We start from the raw sequence: 18,010 nt of genomic DNA, 5'->3' as shown, positions 1-18,010 counted from the left end.
ATTCACTGCAGATATCTGACCTATCTGATTTCAGGCTTATCACCTATTTTCTGGGTAACTTCGGGAAAGTCACTTAAGTCTCTGGGGATCAGTTTTTCTTTTGAAAGATAAAATGGGAATAACAACCCCTTCCCTACCCACCTTGCATGACAATCAAATGGATATGGATGTGGGTTAGGGGGATGGGTGAAATAGGTGAAAGGGATTAAGAAGTACAAATTGCCAGCTATGAAAGTCACAGAGATATAAGTACAGCACAGGGAATATTACCAACAATACTGTAATCACTACATATGGTCAGAGGGGTACAAGACTTACCAGGGTGACCACTTTTTAAGGTATATGAATGTCTAATAACTATGTTGTACACATGAAACTAATAAAATATTGTATGTCAACGGTTAATTGAAAAATAAATTTTAAATAAACGGTTTAACATTTTAAAAAATGAATAATACATGCTTTGTAAACCACACAGGTTCGATGACTATAAGAGGTTAACATTATTGCCCAGTCCCACGAGCTACTCCCTGTACTGCTCTCTCCCCCCTTCAAGCACTACTCCCGCAGCCAGTGCAACTTAAAACGAAACCAGATTCATTAGCTTCGTAGGTGTTGGCTTTTCCACGTAACTGAACTATTTCATCCTTAGGTGCAGAAAACTTACACAAGTTATCCTGTAAACGTCCCACTGCTTAGCGAAGAGCACAACATGTATCATACCTCCAGTTTACATTCTTCCTCCTAATGCAAGTTGGTACTAATCATACACAAACTTGCAAGGCTCTTGTCCTGTTGGTGACTAAGATATGTGCCTCCAGAAAACGTTGTAAGCCCTTAAAATCAGGAACAGCACATACATTATGACTTACATGTCACAGAACTTTTTAGATGTGGGGTTACTGACCCGATATAAACTTGCCAATTTTAGGGGTGTGGAGAAGGGAACAGAGAAGAGGATGGGGAGCCAACTCACTCCGGGTCTAGTCCTGTCTCTAACACCAGTTAGTTTCAGAGCCTCAGCATCTCCATGTGTCCAATGAGAAGAATGGCAGTCTGTCTCACAGAGTTACCGTTACAAATAAGATGAGGAACGCCAGAACACTTTTTAATTGTCTGTCATTAATTCCACCACCATGTACTGGGCACTGACTCGGAGCCAGGCAATGTGTTAGATGCTGGGGATACAAGGACAATTCTCTCTGAGAGCTCAGTGCGTGGTTTAAAAAGAACCCACAAGTCACCAATTCAAATGCACTGCGATAAGGGCCAGGTAATGATCCATGTGAAGATGGTGGGCTCTTGGGCCACAGGGAGGGGCCTGTCACCCTCCCTTTCCTCTGAGGTTGGCCAGGGAGGGCAGGGGCTCTCAGGAGTCTCCAAAGAAGGCTCCCAGCAGGACCTAACACATCAGCTTCCAGGGGCGTCCAACCTTTTGGCATCTCTGGGCCACACTGGAAGAAGAGTCATCTTGGGCCACACATTAAATATACAAACACTAACGAAAACAGCTAAGCATAAAAAAAAGGTTTTAGGTAAATTTACGATTTTGTGTTGGGCCGCATTCATAGCCATCTTGGGCCTCATGCGGCCCGCAGACTGCAGGTTGGGCACCCCGCTAAGATACCAAGGAGGTGTGCAGGTCAAGAGGGAGTGAGAAGAATGTTGCACATAATGGAAACAGCAGAGACATTTCACTCATTCATACACTGAACAAATATGAACTGAGTATATTATAAGCAAGGAACTCTGGGGAAATACAGGTAAACAAGGTAAGACCCCCTGCTCAGGGGACACACATTTCCCACACGAGCAGACAGCCAAGTAAAGATACTTGTGATTCAATATAGTTAACACAACAACCACGGTAAGCTCAATGCTCTCCACAGAGTGAGTAGCAGATTCGAAAACCTTCAGGTATTTTAATATGATTTCCAAGCAAGGTGACAGGAGACTGGGAAGAAGAGCAAAAGCAGAGCAAGGGGGGTGGGATGGAGTGGGGGCATATTAGTCATGTGACCTTGGGCTAGTTACTTAACCTCATCAAAGCTCGTCTCTTTTAGCTCCGAAGAGAGAATAATAAAAACTACATCAAGAAGCTGTCATTCAGATAAAAGGAAGTGATGGCTATGAAGTGCTCAGCATAATAGCTGGAGCATAATTAGTGCCCAGACAAAGTTAGCTGCCATTATCATCCTCATTGGCATCATCTTCCAGTTTTTACTGCTCTTGTCTTTACTGACCTGACTACAGGGAAAACCAAGTGAATGACTGCAGGAATGGGACGTAGTACAGCTGCTCTCAAGCTCCTAACTTTCCCATGTCCTTGAGGAAGAAGAGACAGTCCTTGAGGAACAAAATACATCAAAACGTATTCTGCTGCCTTTGTCCTAGCCCAGTACTTCTCAAGATCTTACACAGAAAAAACCCTACCCAGAAAGGGAGTGAGAATATTCCAGTGAGGCGCCTCCCCAACGGACTTTGACTTTTAAATATATTCTATCTTAGAAACCCATTCCCTTCATTTGTTATCATCATCATCATCATCATCACATCATCACATCATCACATCATCACCACCATAGGAAACAAAGCACTTACGCATTTCCAGGCACTGTTCTGACATTTTAAATGCACTGACTCATTACATGCTCACAACAACCCTATGGAGAGAGGTACAATTATCGTTCTCATTTGGCAGATCAGGAAACTCGGGCAAGAAACCTTAAGTAACTTGTCCAAGATGACAAGCTAATAACTGTTGGAACTGGGACAACACGGGCAGGCTGGCTCCTGAGCCCTGCTCTACGGTGCCTACCTCTCTAATACACAAGTGTCTCCCTCCTGAAGAAGGGGAGTGGCCCGGCTTTATTCGGGTTTGCTATAGTGACAGAGCCTCGCTACGGATGCCCGTGGCACTCAAGTGGCTGAGGAGCTCAAGCAGATGACAAGTTGGCCGCCACTGGGAGATGATTAAAAATCCACCATTAAACCAAGCTGTTCTTAGAGCAGACCTTTTTTAAAGTAGCTTTTCATCAGGGAATTATATTTTCTTCTTCACAATTTCCTTAATGGCAAGGAAGGCTATATGTCAGAAGAACAAAGGAGACCCAAGGGCAATGAGCAGAAGATTCTCACCAAGGCGGGGCTGGGAGGAGGGAGGGAAGAGGGAAATTAAACAGGCAGAAGAAAAGATGCACCCCTTCTTTTATTCCTATATAATGCTCCAGCACTGCCCACCCCCACCTCCTCACTCTGCCTTCTTCTCTGGGGGGCACTAACAGTAGCTCAGAGCTCATTAAACTTTAAACAGAAGGATCAATATGGACAGAATGGTGAATTGTCCATCTGTAAATTACCAAGCCCTTCATGAATATTTAAGGAACTAAAACTAGGAGGAGAAGAGAGAACCCAAGACTTTATTTTTCCCTATAAAAAAAAAAAAGGAGAAAAGAATCTCCGTTGTTTCTGATCACTAGGATATAAAACTGAATAGTCAAGTGAAACTAAAAATGAACGAGTCTTGGCTAGCACCCCTTCCTTCTCCAAACCAGCAAGCTGACTCCAATTCAAAGCCACTCAAGACGAACATCTGCCTGGCACAATTCAGAGATAGATACTCAAAGCTTGCCCAACTTCCTTGCTTTCTCAAAACACCATGTTCTCATGTCACAGTGCCTTTGCACATGCTGTTCCCTCTGAACAAAAGAAGGCTCCCTCGCATGTCTGGAAGGCAGGGCGGTCCAGGCTCTGAGTGCAGCACTGGAATCAGACTGCTTAGGTTTCAGTCCTGCCTCTGCTATTACTGGGTTGGCCAAAAAGTCCATTACGTTTTTTCCATAAAATGAAAGACACATTTTTCATTTTCACCAATAACTCTATTAATTTGGATAGTTTGAATATATCAGCTATCTCCCACTACTGGCTTCTAGTAGGTAGAAGCCAGGGGTGCTGTTAAACATCTTGCAATGCATAAGGCAGACCCAGAGCAAAGAATTATTTGGCTAAAATGTCAATAGTATGAAGAAACTTCACAAACCACTTTTGACATGTTCGATCAGTCACAGCACCTTCTCCATACACTGCACAGTCTTTTTTTTTGCATTGCAGTTGCATTTTTACCTTTCTTGACATAATAACATATAACACGCTGAAAATGTTTATATTCTATCTTCATTATTAAAATGGCTGTACATAAATCCATCAATTTTGACATTTTTTAAAAATGTGCACTGACCTGACAGCTGTCCCAATACAATCTAACAAAATTGTTTCAAACAAAGTTAAAGACAACTAAGCTCTACTAGAGCCATCGGAAAAAAAAAAAAACCATCATGGACTTTTCAGCCATTCCAACACTGACTACATGAACTTGATAAGTTACCTAAATTTTCTGTGCCTCTGTTTTTTCCTCAACAAAATGGTAATGGTGCTCCTTGTACAGGGCTATTGTGAAGATTAAGCTACCTGATACATGTTAACACGTTTCATTCCGCAGCGGGCACACGTGAAGGTAGACGTTATTTGTAACTCTCAGTGACTCCTTCCACAGTGGGCCACACCTGACCATCCTGTGTCTGCACGTCCTGCATCCTCCAACCCGTGTCTACCCTGAGCCCCTCAGGGTTAACCCTTTCCTCACCTCTAGCCATGGTCCCTTTGCCCCCACCACCTACTGTGTCATATAGTTCAGCTGTCTACTGGCCTCTGTCACTATCAGACTATCAGCTCCTGAAGGCAAGCCAACACTGTCCCTGGCACCAGAAGGACACAAGACACACGCTCAGTGGGCAGGGGCAAGGAAGCGCATACGAGGACAGAGCGCCACAGTTGCAGCCTTACCTTTGTGACAGCACAGCATGAGGCCCAGATGTCCTCAGAGGACTGCTCGTGGTGGTTGAACTGAGGCTCCCACTTGTTAATTGGCTGGTCTGCGAAGGCCAACAGGATGCCCCTCTGGTCCACCAGAGCCGCACGGACGCTGCCTGTCCCAACGTCCACACCCACGTAGTAGCGCCCTGGTTCCTGATCTCCACCAGGCATGGCGTTCCCTTCACCTGCAGTGGTCAGAGGCAAAAAACATACAGAGAACAACCGGGTCTACAAAACCAGGCACAAGACCTCTTGAAGGTGGAAATAAAAGGGGTGCAGGTAACTGGTGCCCTTCTATTATTTTTTCATCCAACAAAAATGTTGAGTGCTAACAGGATGCTAACAGGCGTGAGCTCGGTGGTGGCTGAACAGGACAGGCATGGCCTCAGACATGAAATTTCCATTTTTGGAAGGGAGTCAGAAATTAAGCATTTATAAACTGTGTAATTATTTAAACAAAGTCATAATATCAGGTGAAAAGTGCTATAAGGGTAAATAAAGGGCTACAGGAGAACTGAGAACCTGTAGGTTATAGATATGTATTTATTTTTTTAAATATTTTATTTATTTATTTTTCGAGAGAGGGGAAGGGAAGGAGAAAGAGTAGGAGAGAAATATCAGTGTGTGGTTGCCTCTCATGTGTCCCCTGCTGGGAACTGGCCTGCAACCCAGGCATGTGCCCTGACTGGGAATCGAACCACGATACTCTGGTTCGCAGGCCCGCGCTCAATCCACTGAGCTATGCCAGCCAGGGCCCAGATATGCACTTATTTTTATTGAACTTGTCAAAACAAGGACAGTGGCCATGACACTGAAAAGGAACTTCATCTACTCAGGCAATCATCCACTCAAATAATTATTTACTAAGCTCCTATTATGTGCCACACCCTGTGAGAAGCACAAACCTCCCTTCCACTCCTCACGAGGACTATCCACGATGCATATATTTAAATCTCTGTCACGGGTGATCAAGATGAGACTCTATGAGGTACATAACTTTTCTCTTAATGTTAGGTTCACATTCTTAAGAGAAGCAAATGCACATTATTATGACAATCCACATTATACTGGGGGGGAAATGGGTCTCTGAGAAGTTCTGGGATTGGCCAGCATCCATCAGGGGCAGCTAAGACCCGCCCTCCCATGTGTGGCAATACAGGTTTGGAGGGGAGGCGAATTCGCTGCAGCCCCATAATGAAGAGACTGGGAACTGGGAAGGAGCCTGGAGGGAGGCAGGATCAGGAATTTGTTAGAGTCTGTTTTCCTTACAGACCCCTTGTGAGTTATGAGGAAATCTGACTCAGGAACTCCTCAGCCTTCGCTGCCATTCTAAGTCCCTTTGGTCAGATCAGCCCACAGGACGTGGAAATGTCATAGGGGCTTTCACTTCCCAGATCAGGCTTTCAAAGGACAAAGCAAAGGCCCCCAGACAATCACGCTGGGAAACATGGCACAACTCCCCGGGGGAGCTCGAGGTGGTCTTAGTGTCGAGGGGCCAGGTTCAACAGCAGCAGCAGTATCCTGCGCCCCTCCACTTCAGAAAAGGTAACGTTTCCTAGGCAAAGTCTCACTGGGGGACGCTAAAACGCAGTCAGCCAGCAGATGTTCAACCCTGCTTCCTGGATGTGTATTCCAGACAAAAACAGCTTCATTAAAAGTGACTGCTTCTGACTTCATCACAGTGATTTCCCAGCGGTGCCTGCCCCCTCTGGCTTGCTGGCTCACAGGCAGGTGGAGAGGAAAATGGGGAATGCGGAGTAAGAACACTGGCTATCTGCCTCTGCGCCTCAGAGAACAGCTCTCAAGCTCCAACCTACTGCTTTCTCCTCCTCTCTCCCTGGCAGACGACCCAGGGGAGCTCCCCAGAACCCGCAGCACCAGTTCTCACCCCACGCATTCCTTCAACAGGGATCATTTTTCTTCAAGTCATTACTCAGGAAATTTAAATGAACAGATAGAAGCACAGCTGGCCCCTTGGAAGCAAAGACCAGCTGGCCCCACCCTCCACTCTTCCCCCCAAGCAGTCCCTCTGCTGGGCCCTTCCCTCAAGACTCAGGAAAACCGAAAACCTTTGGCTGAGGGCTGATATACAGCCTGAGGCCCTCAGCATAACACCTCAGGGCTCCAGCAGCTTCTCTCTGCCTGCTGTCCAGCCGCGTCCAGCCCTGCCCTGGCCATTCTCATACCCAGCTCTGGCCATCCCCATACTCCTCGTAGGTTCCCGAGTGCATCCCACTGCTGCCCGGCTGCCCCATCACTTCGGACTTGCTCTCTCCCTTTCTAATTCCTTCCTCTCTTCTCAGTCTGGGGACCACAGACACGCTTTAAGAGCCAGGTCAACCACGACCTCTTCAGGGAAGACTTCCTTGCCTTTCTCTAACCCTCGGGGCCATGAGGGTACCATGTCCCTACTTTCTGTGAAAACTTGCCATTCCAAATTGCAATATTTTGTTTGTTTCTGTGTCTCTCTCCCTTATTTGCTTGAATCTGAAAAAAGGAACTACTAATTTCTGCATCTCCAGCTCCTAGCACAGTTTCTGGTACATAATCAGTTTCCAAAAAATGTTTTTTGAATATCTAAATCAGAGAATTAATAGAAAACAAGGATTAACAGGTTCATGTTTTAATACAGTTTGCATTCCTAAATTGTATTTAAGGGCACTGGTGTTTTGTCTTGATTCTGATCTCTGTATGCTTCATTCATCCAATTAAAAATATATATTGGAGGCTTATAACCACATTTTATTAATTCTATGACACTCATTTTTTCCCACTTAGCTTCTCCAAAATCAGAATACATCTGATTATCTGTGGCACCATACAATTAATGGGTGGTCCTTTCTTTCTTTCTTAGTGGTGTAAGAAATAATGATGCACCCTGCAATGAACGGCATCTGAGATTTGAAGAAATGCAGACTGTGCCAGGCACACTGCTCAGAGCTCAGGAGACAGGGATGGACAAGACGGAACAGTGCCTTGGTTCAGAGCTTCCTCAGCTTCTTTGTCCTCAAACAGGAGGAAGTTCCGACCCCGACCCCGCTCGCTGTCCCGCCTCCCTACTGACCCGGCACACACGTCTCGCCTTCCTTGGGCTTCCTTCTCGTAGCTCCCCACTGCCTCCATCGTGAAGGGCCCCAGGGATGCTGCTCCTTAACACCCCTCTTAGCACATCAACAACTCTCTACCCTTAGCTAGAACATTCCAAGACTACTCTAAGCACCTCAGGGAGAAACAAGGAAATAAATAGAAAACAAAGAATCAATATACGCATTCTGGCTTACACAGACTTGGTCAGCCAGCATCCAGACTTCTCTCCACTCCTGCCAGCCCCAGTGACAAGAGAAATCCCACCCCCGCCCACCCCAGGAGAATGGCCCACCTCCTCCTGCCTGGGTCCCTCCCCTTTGACTCTCTTCCTCTTACCACCCACCCTCTAGACAGCCTGACTGATTTCCAGGAAAATCCAAACAGGCAGATTTCCACTCTGCACTGGTCCAAGACTTACCCTGGTTCTGGGGTTTGGATCGATCTCTTTGCTAAAGAGGAAAGAGCCCACCCTTTGGAAGAGCCCCTACCTCACGTGGAGAGCGGAGCTTCACTATTAAACAGGTAACTCCACTGCTGCAGGGATCACCGCTGTATCCCTAGTGCCTGCCACGAAGCAGGAAATGGACAAGTCAGACTCATTGGTACCTTTAACACCTATTCTTAGGGAAAGAACTCAAAGGTACCATGTTTACTGTGGGTCTGAGGCACCACTAGGCAGCTTGCTTGGATTACCACTTTAAATTGACATTAACCCTTGAAGATAACCTGATGAGGAAAATGAGTCCTAGACAGGGAAGGCAAATTACTCCAGTATGTCATGTAACTAGTAAGTACTAAGAGCTGAGAGAGACCCAGTTCCCTCTGGCTCCATACTCCTTAACAGTTTTCTCGGGAGTCTACCCTGCCTGACACCCCTCCATGTATTAAATGTCTGTTGGCCCGGGACTCTGACAGGTGACCGTGCCCACTTTGTCTGAGATCAGAACTCGAGTGTCCGCCTTCAGAGACGGACCCTTCCCAAACACCGCGCTGCCTCTCTCCAGCAAACCACTCGTTTCCAGACCCTATGACCAAGGCATTGATCAGGGAAAGTCAAACCCAGAGGAACAAGGGCATCGTACCTTCCCAGCATGCCTTGCACACACCTCCCAGTTCATGTTTTTCTAAGAAATAGATCCTAATTAAATATTTCAGGTTCACCACGTTTTCCATTATTATAGTTTTAAGTGATCTCTTTTGATTGTTTCCAGACCCTGACCCTGAAAGCGGGGAAGCAGAAAAGTTCAAGCCGTTGGGCAGGTTCCCTGAAATTCAACCCCGTGAGTCACAAAAACTCCGCCAGAGGGTTTCCTTGCCTCCCCCCTGTGCCCTTTGTTCCCGGGTCATAAGTACTGTCTGCTGCACCCTGGGCTCCAAACTGTATTGCAGTGCCTCTTAGGCTCTAAAAATAAAGTCACTGCAGGATGGAAAACATTCCCTTTTCTAATTTTTTTTTAAAGAGGATTAGGATCCTGCTGTGTGTCTGGCACTTCCAATGTGTTAACCTCTTCTGATTAAAACCCAATGAAGTTAGTAAAACTATCCCCACTTTACACCTCAGTGGAACGAGGACACTTGCCACAAGTCACACAAACAATAAACAGCAGCACCCATAGTTGAACCCCAGCCACCACTTGCAGCAAGTCCTAGGGCTCTTTCTACAACACCAACCTAAAACTGAAAGCTGAATCCTTTGGTCACTTCTTCAATAACAGTATCAACAACAAATGCAGCAACAACCGGAATTTATTAAGCTCTGTTCTGCAAACCACCCACATGATTTCATTTAATTCTTCTAACAACCATGAGGTAAGCAGCATGAGCCCATTTCCCAGTAAAGGAGACTGAGGTTCTCAGCGATAACACTGTTGAAGGTCACAGAGCGTAGAAGCAGGGGAGCTGGATTTGCAGCTGAGTCGGTGAGGCTTTCCAAAGCATGACTTAGGAGTGATTCTATCTCATTCTTTTCAGGCAAAGATGAGTACTCTAAAAAGAAAAACTGATAGGGGCCTGGGGAGGGTGGTCAGGCAGAGAAAAAAGAGGACATGGACAGCAGGTGTTGGAGAAAGAAAAATACCGCAGAGAAACTCAAGCTTCGCTGCACCCAAGTCCTGAGCCATCCCTAACTTCTCAGCCACAAGATGCTTATAGGGCAGAAAAGCCTCCTGCTCAAGCCCCCAGCATGGATGGCACTGATGTTTAGCCCTTATCATCAAAAGATGGCTCTTATGACAAATATTTATACGGGTCATTAAATAAGAGCCTGTACAAATATTAGAAATGTGCCACAGGAAACCACAGACTTCACGGCTGATTCTTCCACGAACGTGCAAGCTGCTCGAACGCGGTGTGAAACAAGGAAAGAGGGAGCTGCACACGGGAGTCTGTTCTCTACGAAAGTGTCGCAGCAATTCTAAGAAGGGGGTCATCGCTACAAATGCTGTGTTGAAAACCAATCATTGAGATCATTGAGGGACTGTTCTCTTATTTTTTCCTCCTTCTTTCCCCCTAAAGAACTTAATGGTAATCATATTGTTTCCTAAGACTACAAACCTCCAGAGATGAGCTTACCTTTGGTCCTGTTCCTAAAGAGCCACTCCTCCAGGATAAATCTGGTGGCTGTGTCCACAGACACAGTGTCCCAGGGATCTGGGAGGGAGCTCAATATCCTCTTTCAATTTTGATCTTCGGACTTTTGTGGGAGCTCACGTACATGAGTCCTTCACAACTTAATTTAGTTATATTAAAATTAGGGCTGTTAAGTTTGGGAAGAAAAAGATAAGCAATATGTACGCTTGTCCATTTCAGTCTTCTTAAACACAAGAAACTAAATACCACTTTAAACAAATCTCTCATGCTCTGAGATGGTGAGAAAGCTTACGATGGAAAGAAAGGGGTCATTTGGCTCTCTTATTGGCTTTATCAACAATACACATGGGAGAAAAGGTACAGCTTGCTGACAGGCTTTTCCTTTTAAAGTGAAAGGCTATCTTGTCATTGCATTACCTAAAAGGTTAACTGAGATTATACAACTGAAATTCCTAGTCCAGTGCCTGATGTATGGTGCATGCTTGGGAAACGGTAGCAATTATTAAGACTGGAATTGTGTGCCAACCTTCCCTCCCAACACCAAATCACTTCCAGACACCTGGAATCTCTTAACATGAGTTCTCCATACATAAGTGTTCTCACCGTATCTAAGAGCTCAAATTCCAGCAAATGAAACAAATATTAAGTGCTTTCTCTGTGCCAGGACACTATGAAGAGGAAGTTAAAATATATATACTCTCTGGTTTTAAAGAATTGATCATCATTTAGTGTAAGAATTTGATTTTTGAAAATCAAATGGTGATGAGGTGAGATGTTTCTTAGTTTATGTGTTACAAGCAAAACCTAGTGCACCTGGTAAAACTGCAGTGGTGGCTTCAGGTTACCAGCAGGACCCCAGCCATACTCTTGGGGCCAAGCACCCTTTTCCAAGTCTACCTTTCTCCAACAGATGCAGACTTGATCATTGGTAAAGGATGTGTCGATGTACTGTTTCCATCACCTTCCCAACCACGCAATCAGAAACTCAGTATTTTTCAGGATGTTAAAACCTTCCTTCATGCTTTCACTGAGCCCATATTTAAAGATAAACACAAGACAATTGAAGGAGGCATATGGTGTGAAATCAGACAATAGAAAGGTGGGCTCTCCTTTTGAATTCAAAGTTGGATTCCAAAAGGCAAAAAAGTCAGCACTCACCAAATCCCCACAGCTGTCTCACGATGTGACAGCCACGAGGGTCAAAACAAAGCCAGTCCTGGATGGTGGCCAACACCATCACCCTCCAAGAGCAACAAGGCAACACCACAGCAGCCAACACCAAGGAAATACAAAATCCCACCATGCTAAGGCCAAATGCACAGTACAGGTCCTAAAGAAATCATGGGCGGAAAATCTGACTTCTCAAGTAACAACCCCAAAGTCCAACAGCAAACACCACCTGGAAGCAAAGTAAACTCTGAATCTCCCGTCCTCTTCTAGAAAACCCTGCTTACTCGTTACACTGCGTTCCAAGCCCTTTATGCCATACCTAGGTATCCTCCTTGAAGAGAAAGGGAGAAAGGAAGCCACATTTACAAAGTATGTGCTGTTTCTCCCATGGACGGGTGAGGACACTGAAATTCCAAGAGGATTGATACCCAACTGACGGTCAAAAAGTCCGAAGAGGAAGGAGGCCATATTCAAATTCAGGTCCGTCCGAGTCAGAGCAGGACTCTTGCTACTAACCTTCAAATGACCTGGATTCTCACACCGACTGAGCTGCCTTCCTCCTGGACACACTCAGAATACCCTTCCCAGTGTGTTTATCCTGTGAAACCTTCCCAGTCACTCGATCACTGCGAACGCCCTCTCTGTGCTCTGATTAATAAAGACTACCTTCTATCACTATGAATGCTGCCGAGAGAAACACTGGCATTAACTGAGAATACTCTGCCCCCTGCTTCACTGTCCCCACAGAGAAGCACAGTGTACTGTAATGTACAACAGAGGAATTTCGGGGTTGTGAGGGAGGGGAAGATTGTTTAATGTATAAAATAGTCAAATACCTCTAAAAATAAAAGGCCTCTAAGGACCCTCTGTCCGTGGAGGGTTTGAGAAGCAGGATCAGCGAACCTCTCTTCTCTGTAAAGCACCACGGTCCTTCCTCCCCTAAGACAACCTCCCTCCTAGACTGCGCGCTTCCCCTCCCGTGGGCACAGGTGTGGAGGCCAGAGGGAAGCTGGAGAGCGAGCCCCTTGTCCAAGTCGGTCTACCTGTTACGAACCCTGAGTCCACTAAAAGCCAAAGTTGGAACGTGATGGTTGCACTTGATGCCAGGACCCTGGAAGCAGAAAAATGGCCAAACAGGCACACAGAGAGCGAGGGCTGCTGGCCTGATTCCAAACGCCCAGTTATTACAATTCAACCCCAATATGCTGATTACAAAGCTAAGCCCATAACAGGGAAAATTACAAGCAAAGTGGTTTAGTATTACACAGACTCTTCTTTTAGAAACATGAGTTGCTGACCTGTCTTTGAATTCTGAATAATGCAAATAGCGTGAGTACATGAAAGTTTATTCCCGTTTTATTATTTATTAATTATTGTATTATTTTCCATATGAACAACTGTAAACCTACTTTTGCCCCACCCTGTATATGTCTTTTCTTTGCCTCTTGTCATTTTCTTCTCCAAGGGGCTACTGCTGATTGGCTGATAGAGTTAACTATAAAATGTTTTTCTACAGAACTAACCAGACCTTCAAAGCAGTGCTGTTAACATTAGCACACTGGCTGAAATCCACGGCTTTTCCCAGAAAGCCACTCAAATTAGGAGAACAGAAAAAGCCACCGACCTTAATGACTGCTGTCAGGAAGGGCTCAGAGCAGTATTAGGAAGAACAACAAAATCCACTCCCCATGGAGTCCTGTGAAACTCCGTCCTCAAAGGCAAGGCCCGCCAGAGGCTGGCTGCAGTTTGGGCCTATCTTGTGTTTACCTGTTTATGAAGCATGGCCAAAGGCCGGTAAGGCCCAAGGTGAAAGGCCTAAAGAATGAGTTATTTGAAGGTTAAACATTAGACTTGGAGAACTGGACAGTGCACCACACCACAAACATTCTCTGTCAAAATTACCAAGTGCTACAGTTCAAGTTTAACCACCACCAGTGCTGTGTCTGCCCAAATGAAGCCCAAACTTTTCATCTGGCCCATAAGGACCTCAAAGCTCTGGCCCTGCCTGTACCTCGAACCCTCTCTCCCTGATCAAACCCCCCTGATACTTCAACTCTATAAAACTACCAGGAACCCCTCGAATAAAGGTTTGGCACCTTTATTCATACTGCTCCTTGTGATGCAAAGAATAAAAAACCTGCTGTTCACAGAAAAAGAAATGTGATAAATACAAATGAACCTTTCCCCTCACAAACAATGTAGGAAATACAAATCAAAACCATGCTGAGACAGTTTTACAAGAAACTGGCAAAAATGAAGATTGTTGGTAGTACTTCTAGCAAGAGTGTGGGGAAATAGACAGTTTCATACACTTTCGGTGGACAATAATTGGCTGAATCTTCTTTAGAAAAAATTTATCAGTATTTATCCACTTTTGAAGTCTACATTTTTACTTAACAGCTTAACTTCTAAGAATGTATAGACTGTCTCACCTAAGAAATATATACAAAGAAATTCCATTACGACATTTTTTGTAAAGACAAGAGCACATTCATAAAATCCTGGAAATAATTTAAATGATTATTTATAGGGGACATAAGCAGCTGTTACAAACAATGTGAAGGAGCTAAAGAAAAATGCTAATTATGCTAGGTAAAAGCAAGTTCTTAGACCCCATACATATTATTTCTTAAAAGAGGACAGAGTATCAGCAGTTCTCAAAGTGTGGTCTCAGGAAGAACAGCATCAGGACCACAAAAGAACTGTCAGAAATGCAAACTAGCAGGATCCTGCTCAGATGTGTTGATTCAGAAATTCTGGGAGGTGTAAGAAGCCCTCCAGCTGGTCCTGAAAATGTGAAAGTCTGAGAACCGCTGTGCGGTATAAAGACCCAACATCAGGAAGAATACGCAAATACCTGCCCAGAAAAGTAATGCAGTGGGAGCGGAGAGGGCGATGTTTAACTTTCACATGTTGTTTGAATGTTCACAATGTACAGCTATTACTGTAATCACAGAGCTCTTCCTTGTAATGAGTCAGACTCTGCTTTGTACGGCTCTCACCCTCTAGGCCGCCTTTTTGTACCATGGGATCATCCTAACCATCTAATCCCTTTTAGGTGAGCTGCCCCTTTAAATGTTTGAAGACTCTCACAACTTCCTACTGAGTCTTCTCTCCTCTATGCTGCATATTTCCAGTTCCCAAAACTGTTGTTCCTCCATGCCATTGCTTTTTAAAAAATAACAAGATAGGAAGGGGAGGAAGGGGCATTTGACATATTTAACAAACAGGGTCTTGAGACACCCATATTTTCACGTGATACTGTGTGGAGGGACAGCAAGCTTGGGCTAACAGCACAGGTAAACACACAGAAGGCCTTCCCTACCTTCCTGAAGGCCCTCCAGAGACAACAGGTGGTGGGGCAAACCAGTGGCCCACCAAGCCCAGGATCTAACCTACACACTAACATCAGAATAATCTGTTCAGAAAAAAAGGCCAAAGGAGCAACGGGGTCTTCACAAACTGTCTTTGGTGGGGGACTTTGTGATAGGCCCCCTCCAAACCCCACTCTTCCCTTAATAGATCATTAGAAATTTATTATTACCTGTATTTCCTCAATATGTATTTTCACATGAATCCAAATGTTTCCTAAATGTACTTCTATTTTGGGCAACTCCTCATCTTGGATCAATAAATTTCTCATGAGCATTTACTCTGTGCCAGGAGGCATGGCACTAGTGACCTGGTAGATGGCCTCGCTAATCCCCCCAACGACCATGGAGGGGTTCGCCACTTACAGCTGTGGTAACTGAGGTCTGTGCAAGCAGGTCACCTGCCCAACCTCCCAGAGCCAGTGAAAAGCAGAATGGGACTGCAGTCCTCTGCTCCTTCCTCTACATCACATGATGACCATTAAACGTCTTAACAATGGCCTCATTTAGCCACATAATTCTACAATCAAAAAATCTGGTAAATTACACTGGACTTACTCTGCCTGAATCATTCTTGACTTTACAGACTTTGTCTTCTTCTCAACTTTCATTCCCCATATCCAATCAGTTACTGAGTCCTTTCATAACCTCTCCACCCCATGGCCAGTTGAGCAGAATTCCAGCTACTCTGCTCTCAGCCCTGTCTGCAACAGATTTCATTGTTGCTCAGCCCCAAATCCAGATGGCCAAGGGACTGGTAATACATTCAGGCTGAATGACTTCTACCTGATTTCCCCACTCTCCCTAAATGCACCCCACACATAAATCATCGTATATGTACCTCCCACATGAACTCTGCTTCATTTGTCATCCCGGATGATAAAGATGTTCTAAACAATTTAAGATGATAAAGAGGGGGTTACGGGAGCCTCCAGGGGGAAACAGGCCTGGTCTGAGAAGGAAATCTCATCATGTCTCTCTTGCATGTCAAATCTTCTTTTCCCGAAACGTATTATTATTCCTTCTCTTCTAGCTCAGTGCTTGGCACCCCCAGCCACACTGATACGATAGCCAGAAAATCAGAGGTTACCAGTGACTCCTTGAGCAGGTTATCTCCATTTGCCCCCCTCCTCTACCACATATCCATTCTCAATCCTTCTTTGATGTTCTGGTCCTGTGGACAATAGTCTAGATCTCCAAGGCTCTCTAATCCTGTCTTCTAATTGACTTTGGCCAATGGCAAGCATTAGCAGAAGCCTCAAAGGAGAAAGAGAGTAAGGTTGGGACTTGCTTCCTGTGGAGTGGCCTTGAATTTGTTGCACCTCTTAAACTAAGGTTAACAGATCCTCTCAAGGTGGCCTTCTTCACATGATTTCTCCTTTTTGGTCAGTAACCATCCTTCGCCTTGCCCTGTTAAGTTTAGGAATATAACAAACCTGCTGTTACTAGCCACAGTGATTCAGGCTGTCCCTATCTTTCTAAATTGTTTCTTTATTGAAAATTATCCTAATATGAGGGCGTCTTATGTTTGCTTCTGATAAACTTCCTTCACTGTGTCTTTTCCAGGCCTTAAGGGGCGAAAAGGTCCCCTTATGACTGGTGCCCCGTCACCTCAAAATCCCTTCCTCACATCCTCAAGTGGTCCTTTCTTTACATTGTCTTTAAAAACTCCAGTTGAAGACTTCCACCTTAAGCCGAGATGTAGTAACAGGAACCATATTTACTCTCAACCCCTCCTCCCACCACCACCACCTAAAACAACTTTAAAAACAAACCCAAAATAGCAAACAAAGGTTCTTAGGACATTGGAAATCAGGCAACAAAGCACAGTGATCCCAGAGAGATTGGGGGCAGGGTAGAGAGGTATTCTGAAACTGCTGTTCAAGCTATTAATGCTGGGACCCAAGCCAAGTCCCGCAGTATCCCTGGGTGGAGGAGACAGAGTTAGCAATCTGTGGAGAACAGGGAGGCTACATTACCTAAGGCAGAGCACAACAGAGGAGCAGGGTGTACAACAGGAGAATATCCAAGATCTGCGAAGGGTACTCCTCAGGTATTACAAAGAGTGCCAATCACTGTATGCATGTGAGGAAACTCTCTGAGCCAGAAATACCCCAAAGTGTATTCGAACAATCAGTGAACGTCACAAGGGACCACGAATACTGCGTATTTACAAGAACCAGACTGAAAACCTCGTAATTCCCAGGGCACTGGGTAAAGTATGCAAAGGTTTTTGTGTTGTTTTTTTTTTTACCTCGGTAGTGAAGAACAATTAACTCCGGTCCCACCTAACAAACCTTAAGACAAGAATCAAAAGGATCATATTGTTTCCAAATAACTTATGCTCAAGTATACTTACAGAAATACAAAATATCTAGCACCAAACAAGGTAAAATACACAATGTCTGGTCTTCAATCAAAAATCACCAGGCGTGCAAAGCAAGAAAAGACTACCCGAAACAAGAAAAATCAATGGACACTGGCCTAGAATTGACACATGTGTTAGAAGTAGTAGACACTGCTATTAAAAACAGCTATCACAACTGGATTTCAAATGGTCAGAAAGCTAGAGAAAAGACTGAACTAAGTTCCGGCAGAAAATATTTAAAAAGACTCAAGTCAAAATTCTAGAAATGAAACCCAGAATATCTGACATGAGAAACTGACTATGGGATTAGACAACAGAGAAGAAAAGACAAGTGGCATTCAAGACACAGTAATAGAAACTATCCAAAATATAAGTGAGAGAAAAATAGATTAAAAAAACAAACAGAGCATCGGTGAGCTATGGAAAAACTTCAAGTGGCCTAATATATATGAAATGGGAATCTCTAAAGAAGAGAAAGAAGGTGTCAGGAGAAATATTTGAAGACATAATGGGCGCAAACTTCCCAGATGGTGAAACTATAAATCCACAGATT

At 44.7% G+C, this 18,010-nt stretch overlaps 1 protein-coding gene across 16 annotated transcripts in view; it reads right to left on the bottom strand.

Moving 5' to 3' along the window:
- Positions 1 to 18,010, bottom strand: part of FGGY (FGGY carbohydrate kinase domain containing) — a 385,020-nt gene that overhangs the window by 359,668 nt on the left and 7,342 nt on the right. For 9 of the 16 annotated variants that reach the window (XR_008389735.1, XM_053655576.1, XM_053655571.1 and 6 more), the window contains one exon: positions 4,843 to 5,057. Coding sequence is in view for 14 of the 16 variants with exons in the window: in XM_053655577.1 (XP_053511552.1) it covers positions 4,843 to 5,057 (215 nt within the window). In the remaining 2 variants the exon portion in view is untranslated. Of the gene's footprint in view, positions 1 to 4,842; positions 5,058 to 10,530; positions 10,655 to 12,234; positions 12,347 to 12,554; positions 12,697 to 12,761; positions 12,865 to 13,342; positions 13,504 to 18,010 lie in introns of those variants that run through there. The other 7 variants (XM_053655568.1, XM_053655572.1, XM_053655573.1 and 4 more) reach the window with 7 other exon arrangements.

Source organism: Artibeus jamaicensis, unplaced genomic scaffold, assembly GCF_021234435.1.
Source record: "Artibeus jamaicensis isolate MK-2021 breed Jamaican fruit bat unplaced genomic scaffold, CSHL_Jam_final scaffold_1019, whole genome shotgun sequence".
In the NCBI taxonomy this organism is placed as follows: Eukaryota; Metazoa; Chordata; class Mammalia; order Chiroptera; family Phyllostomidae; genus Artibeus; species Artibeus jamaicensis.
The sequence above is the reverse complement of the archived record's forward strand: the minus strand, read 5'-3'. Positions and strand labels throughout refer to the sequence as shown.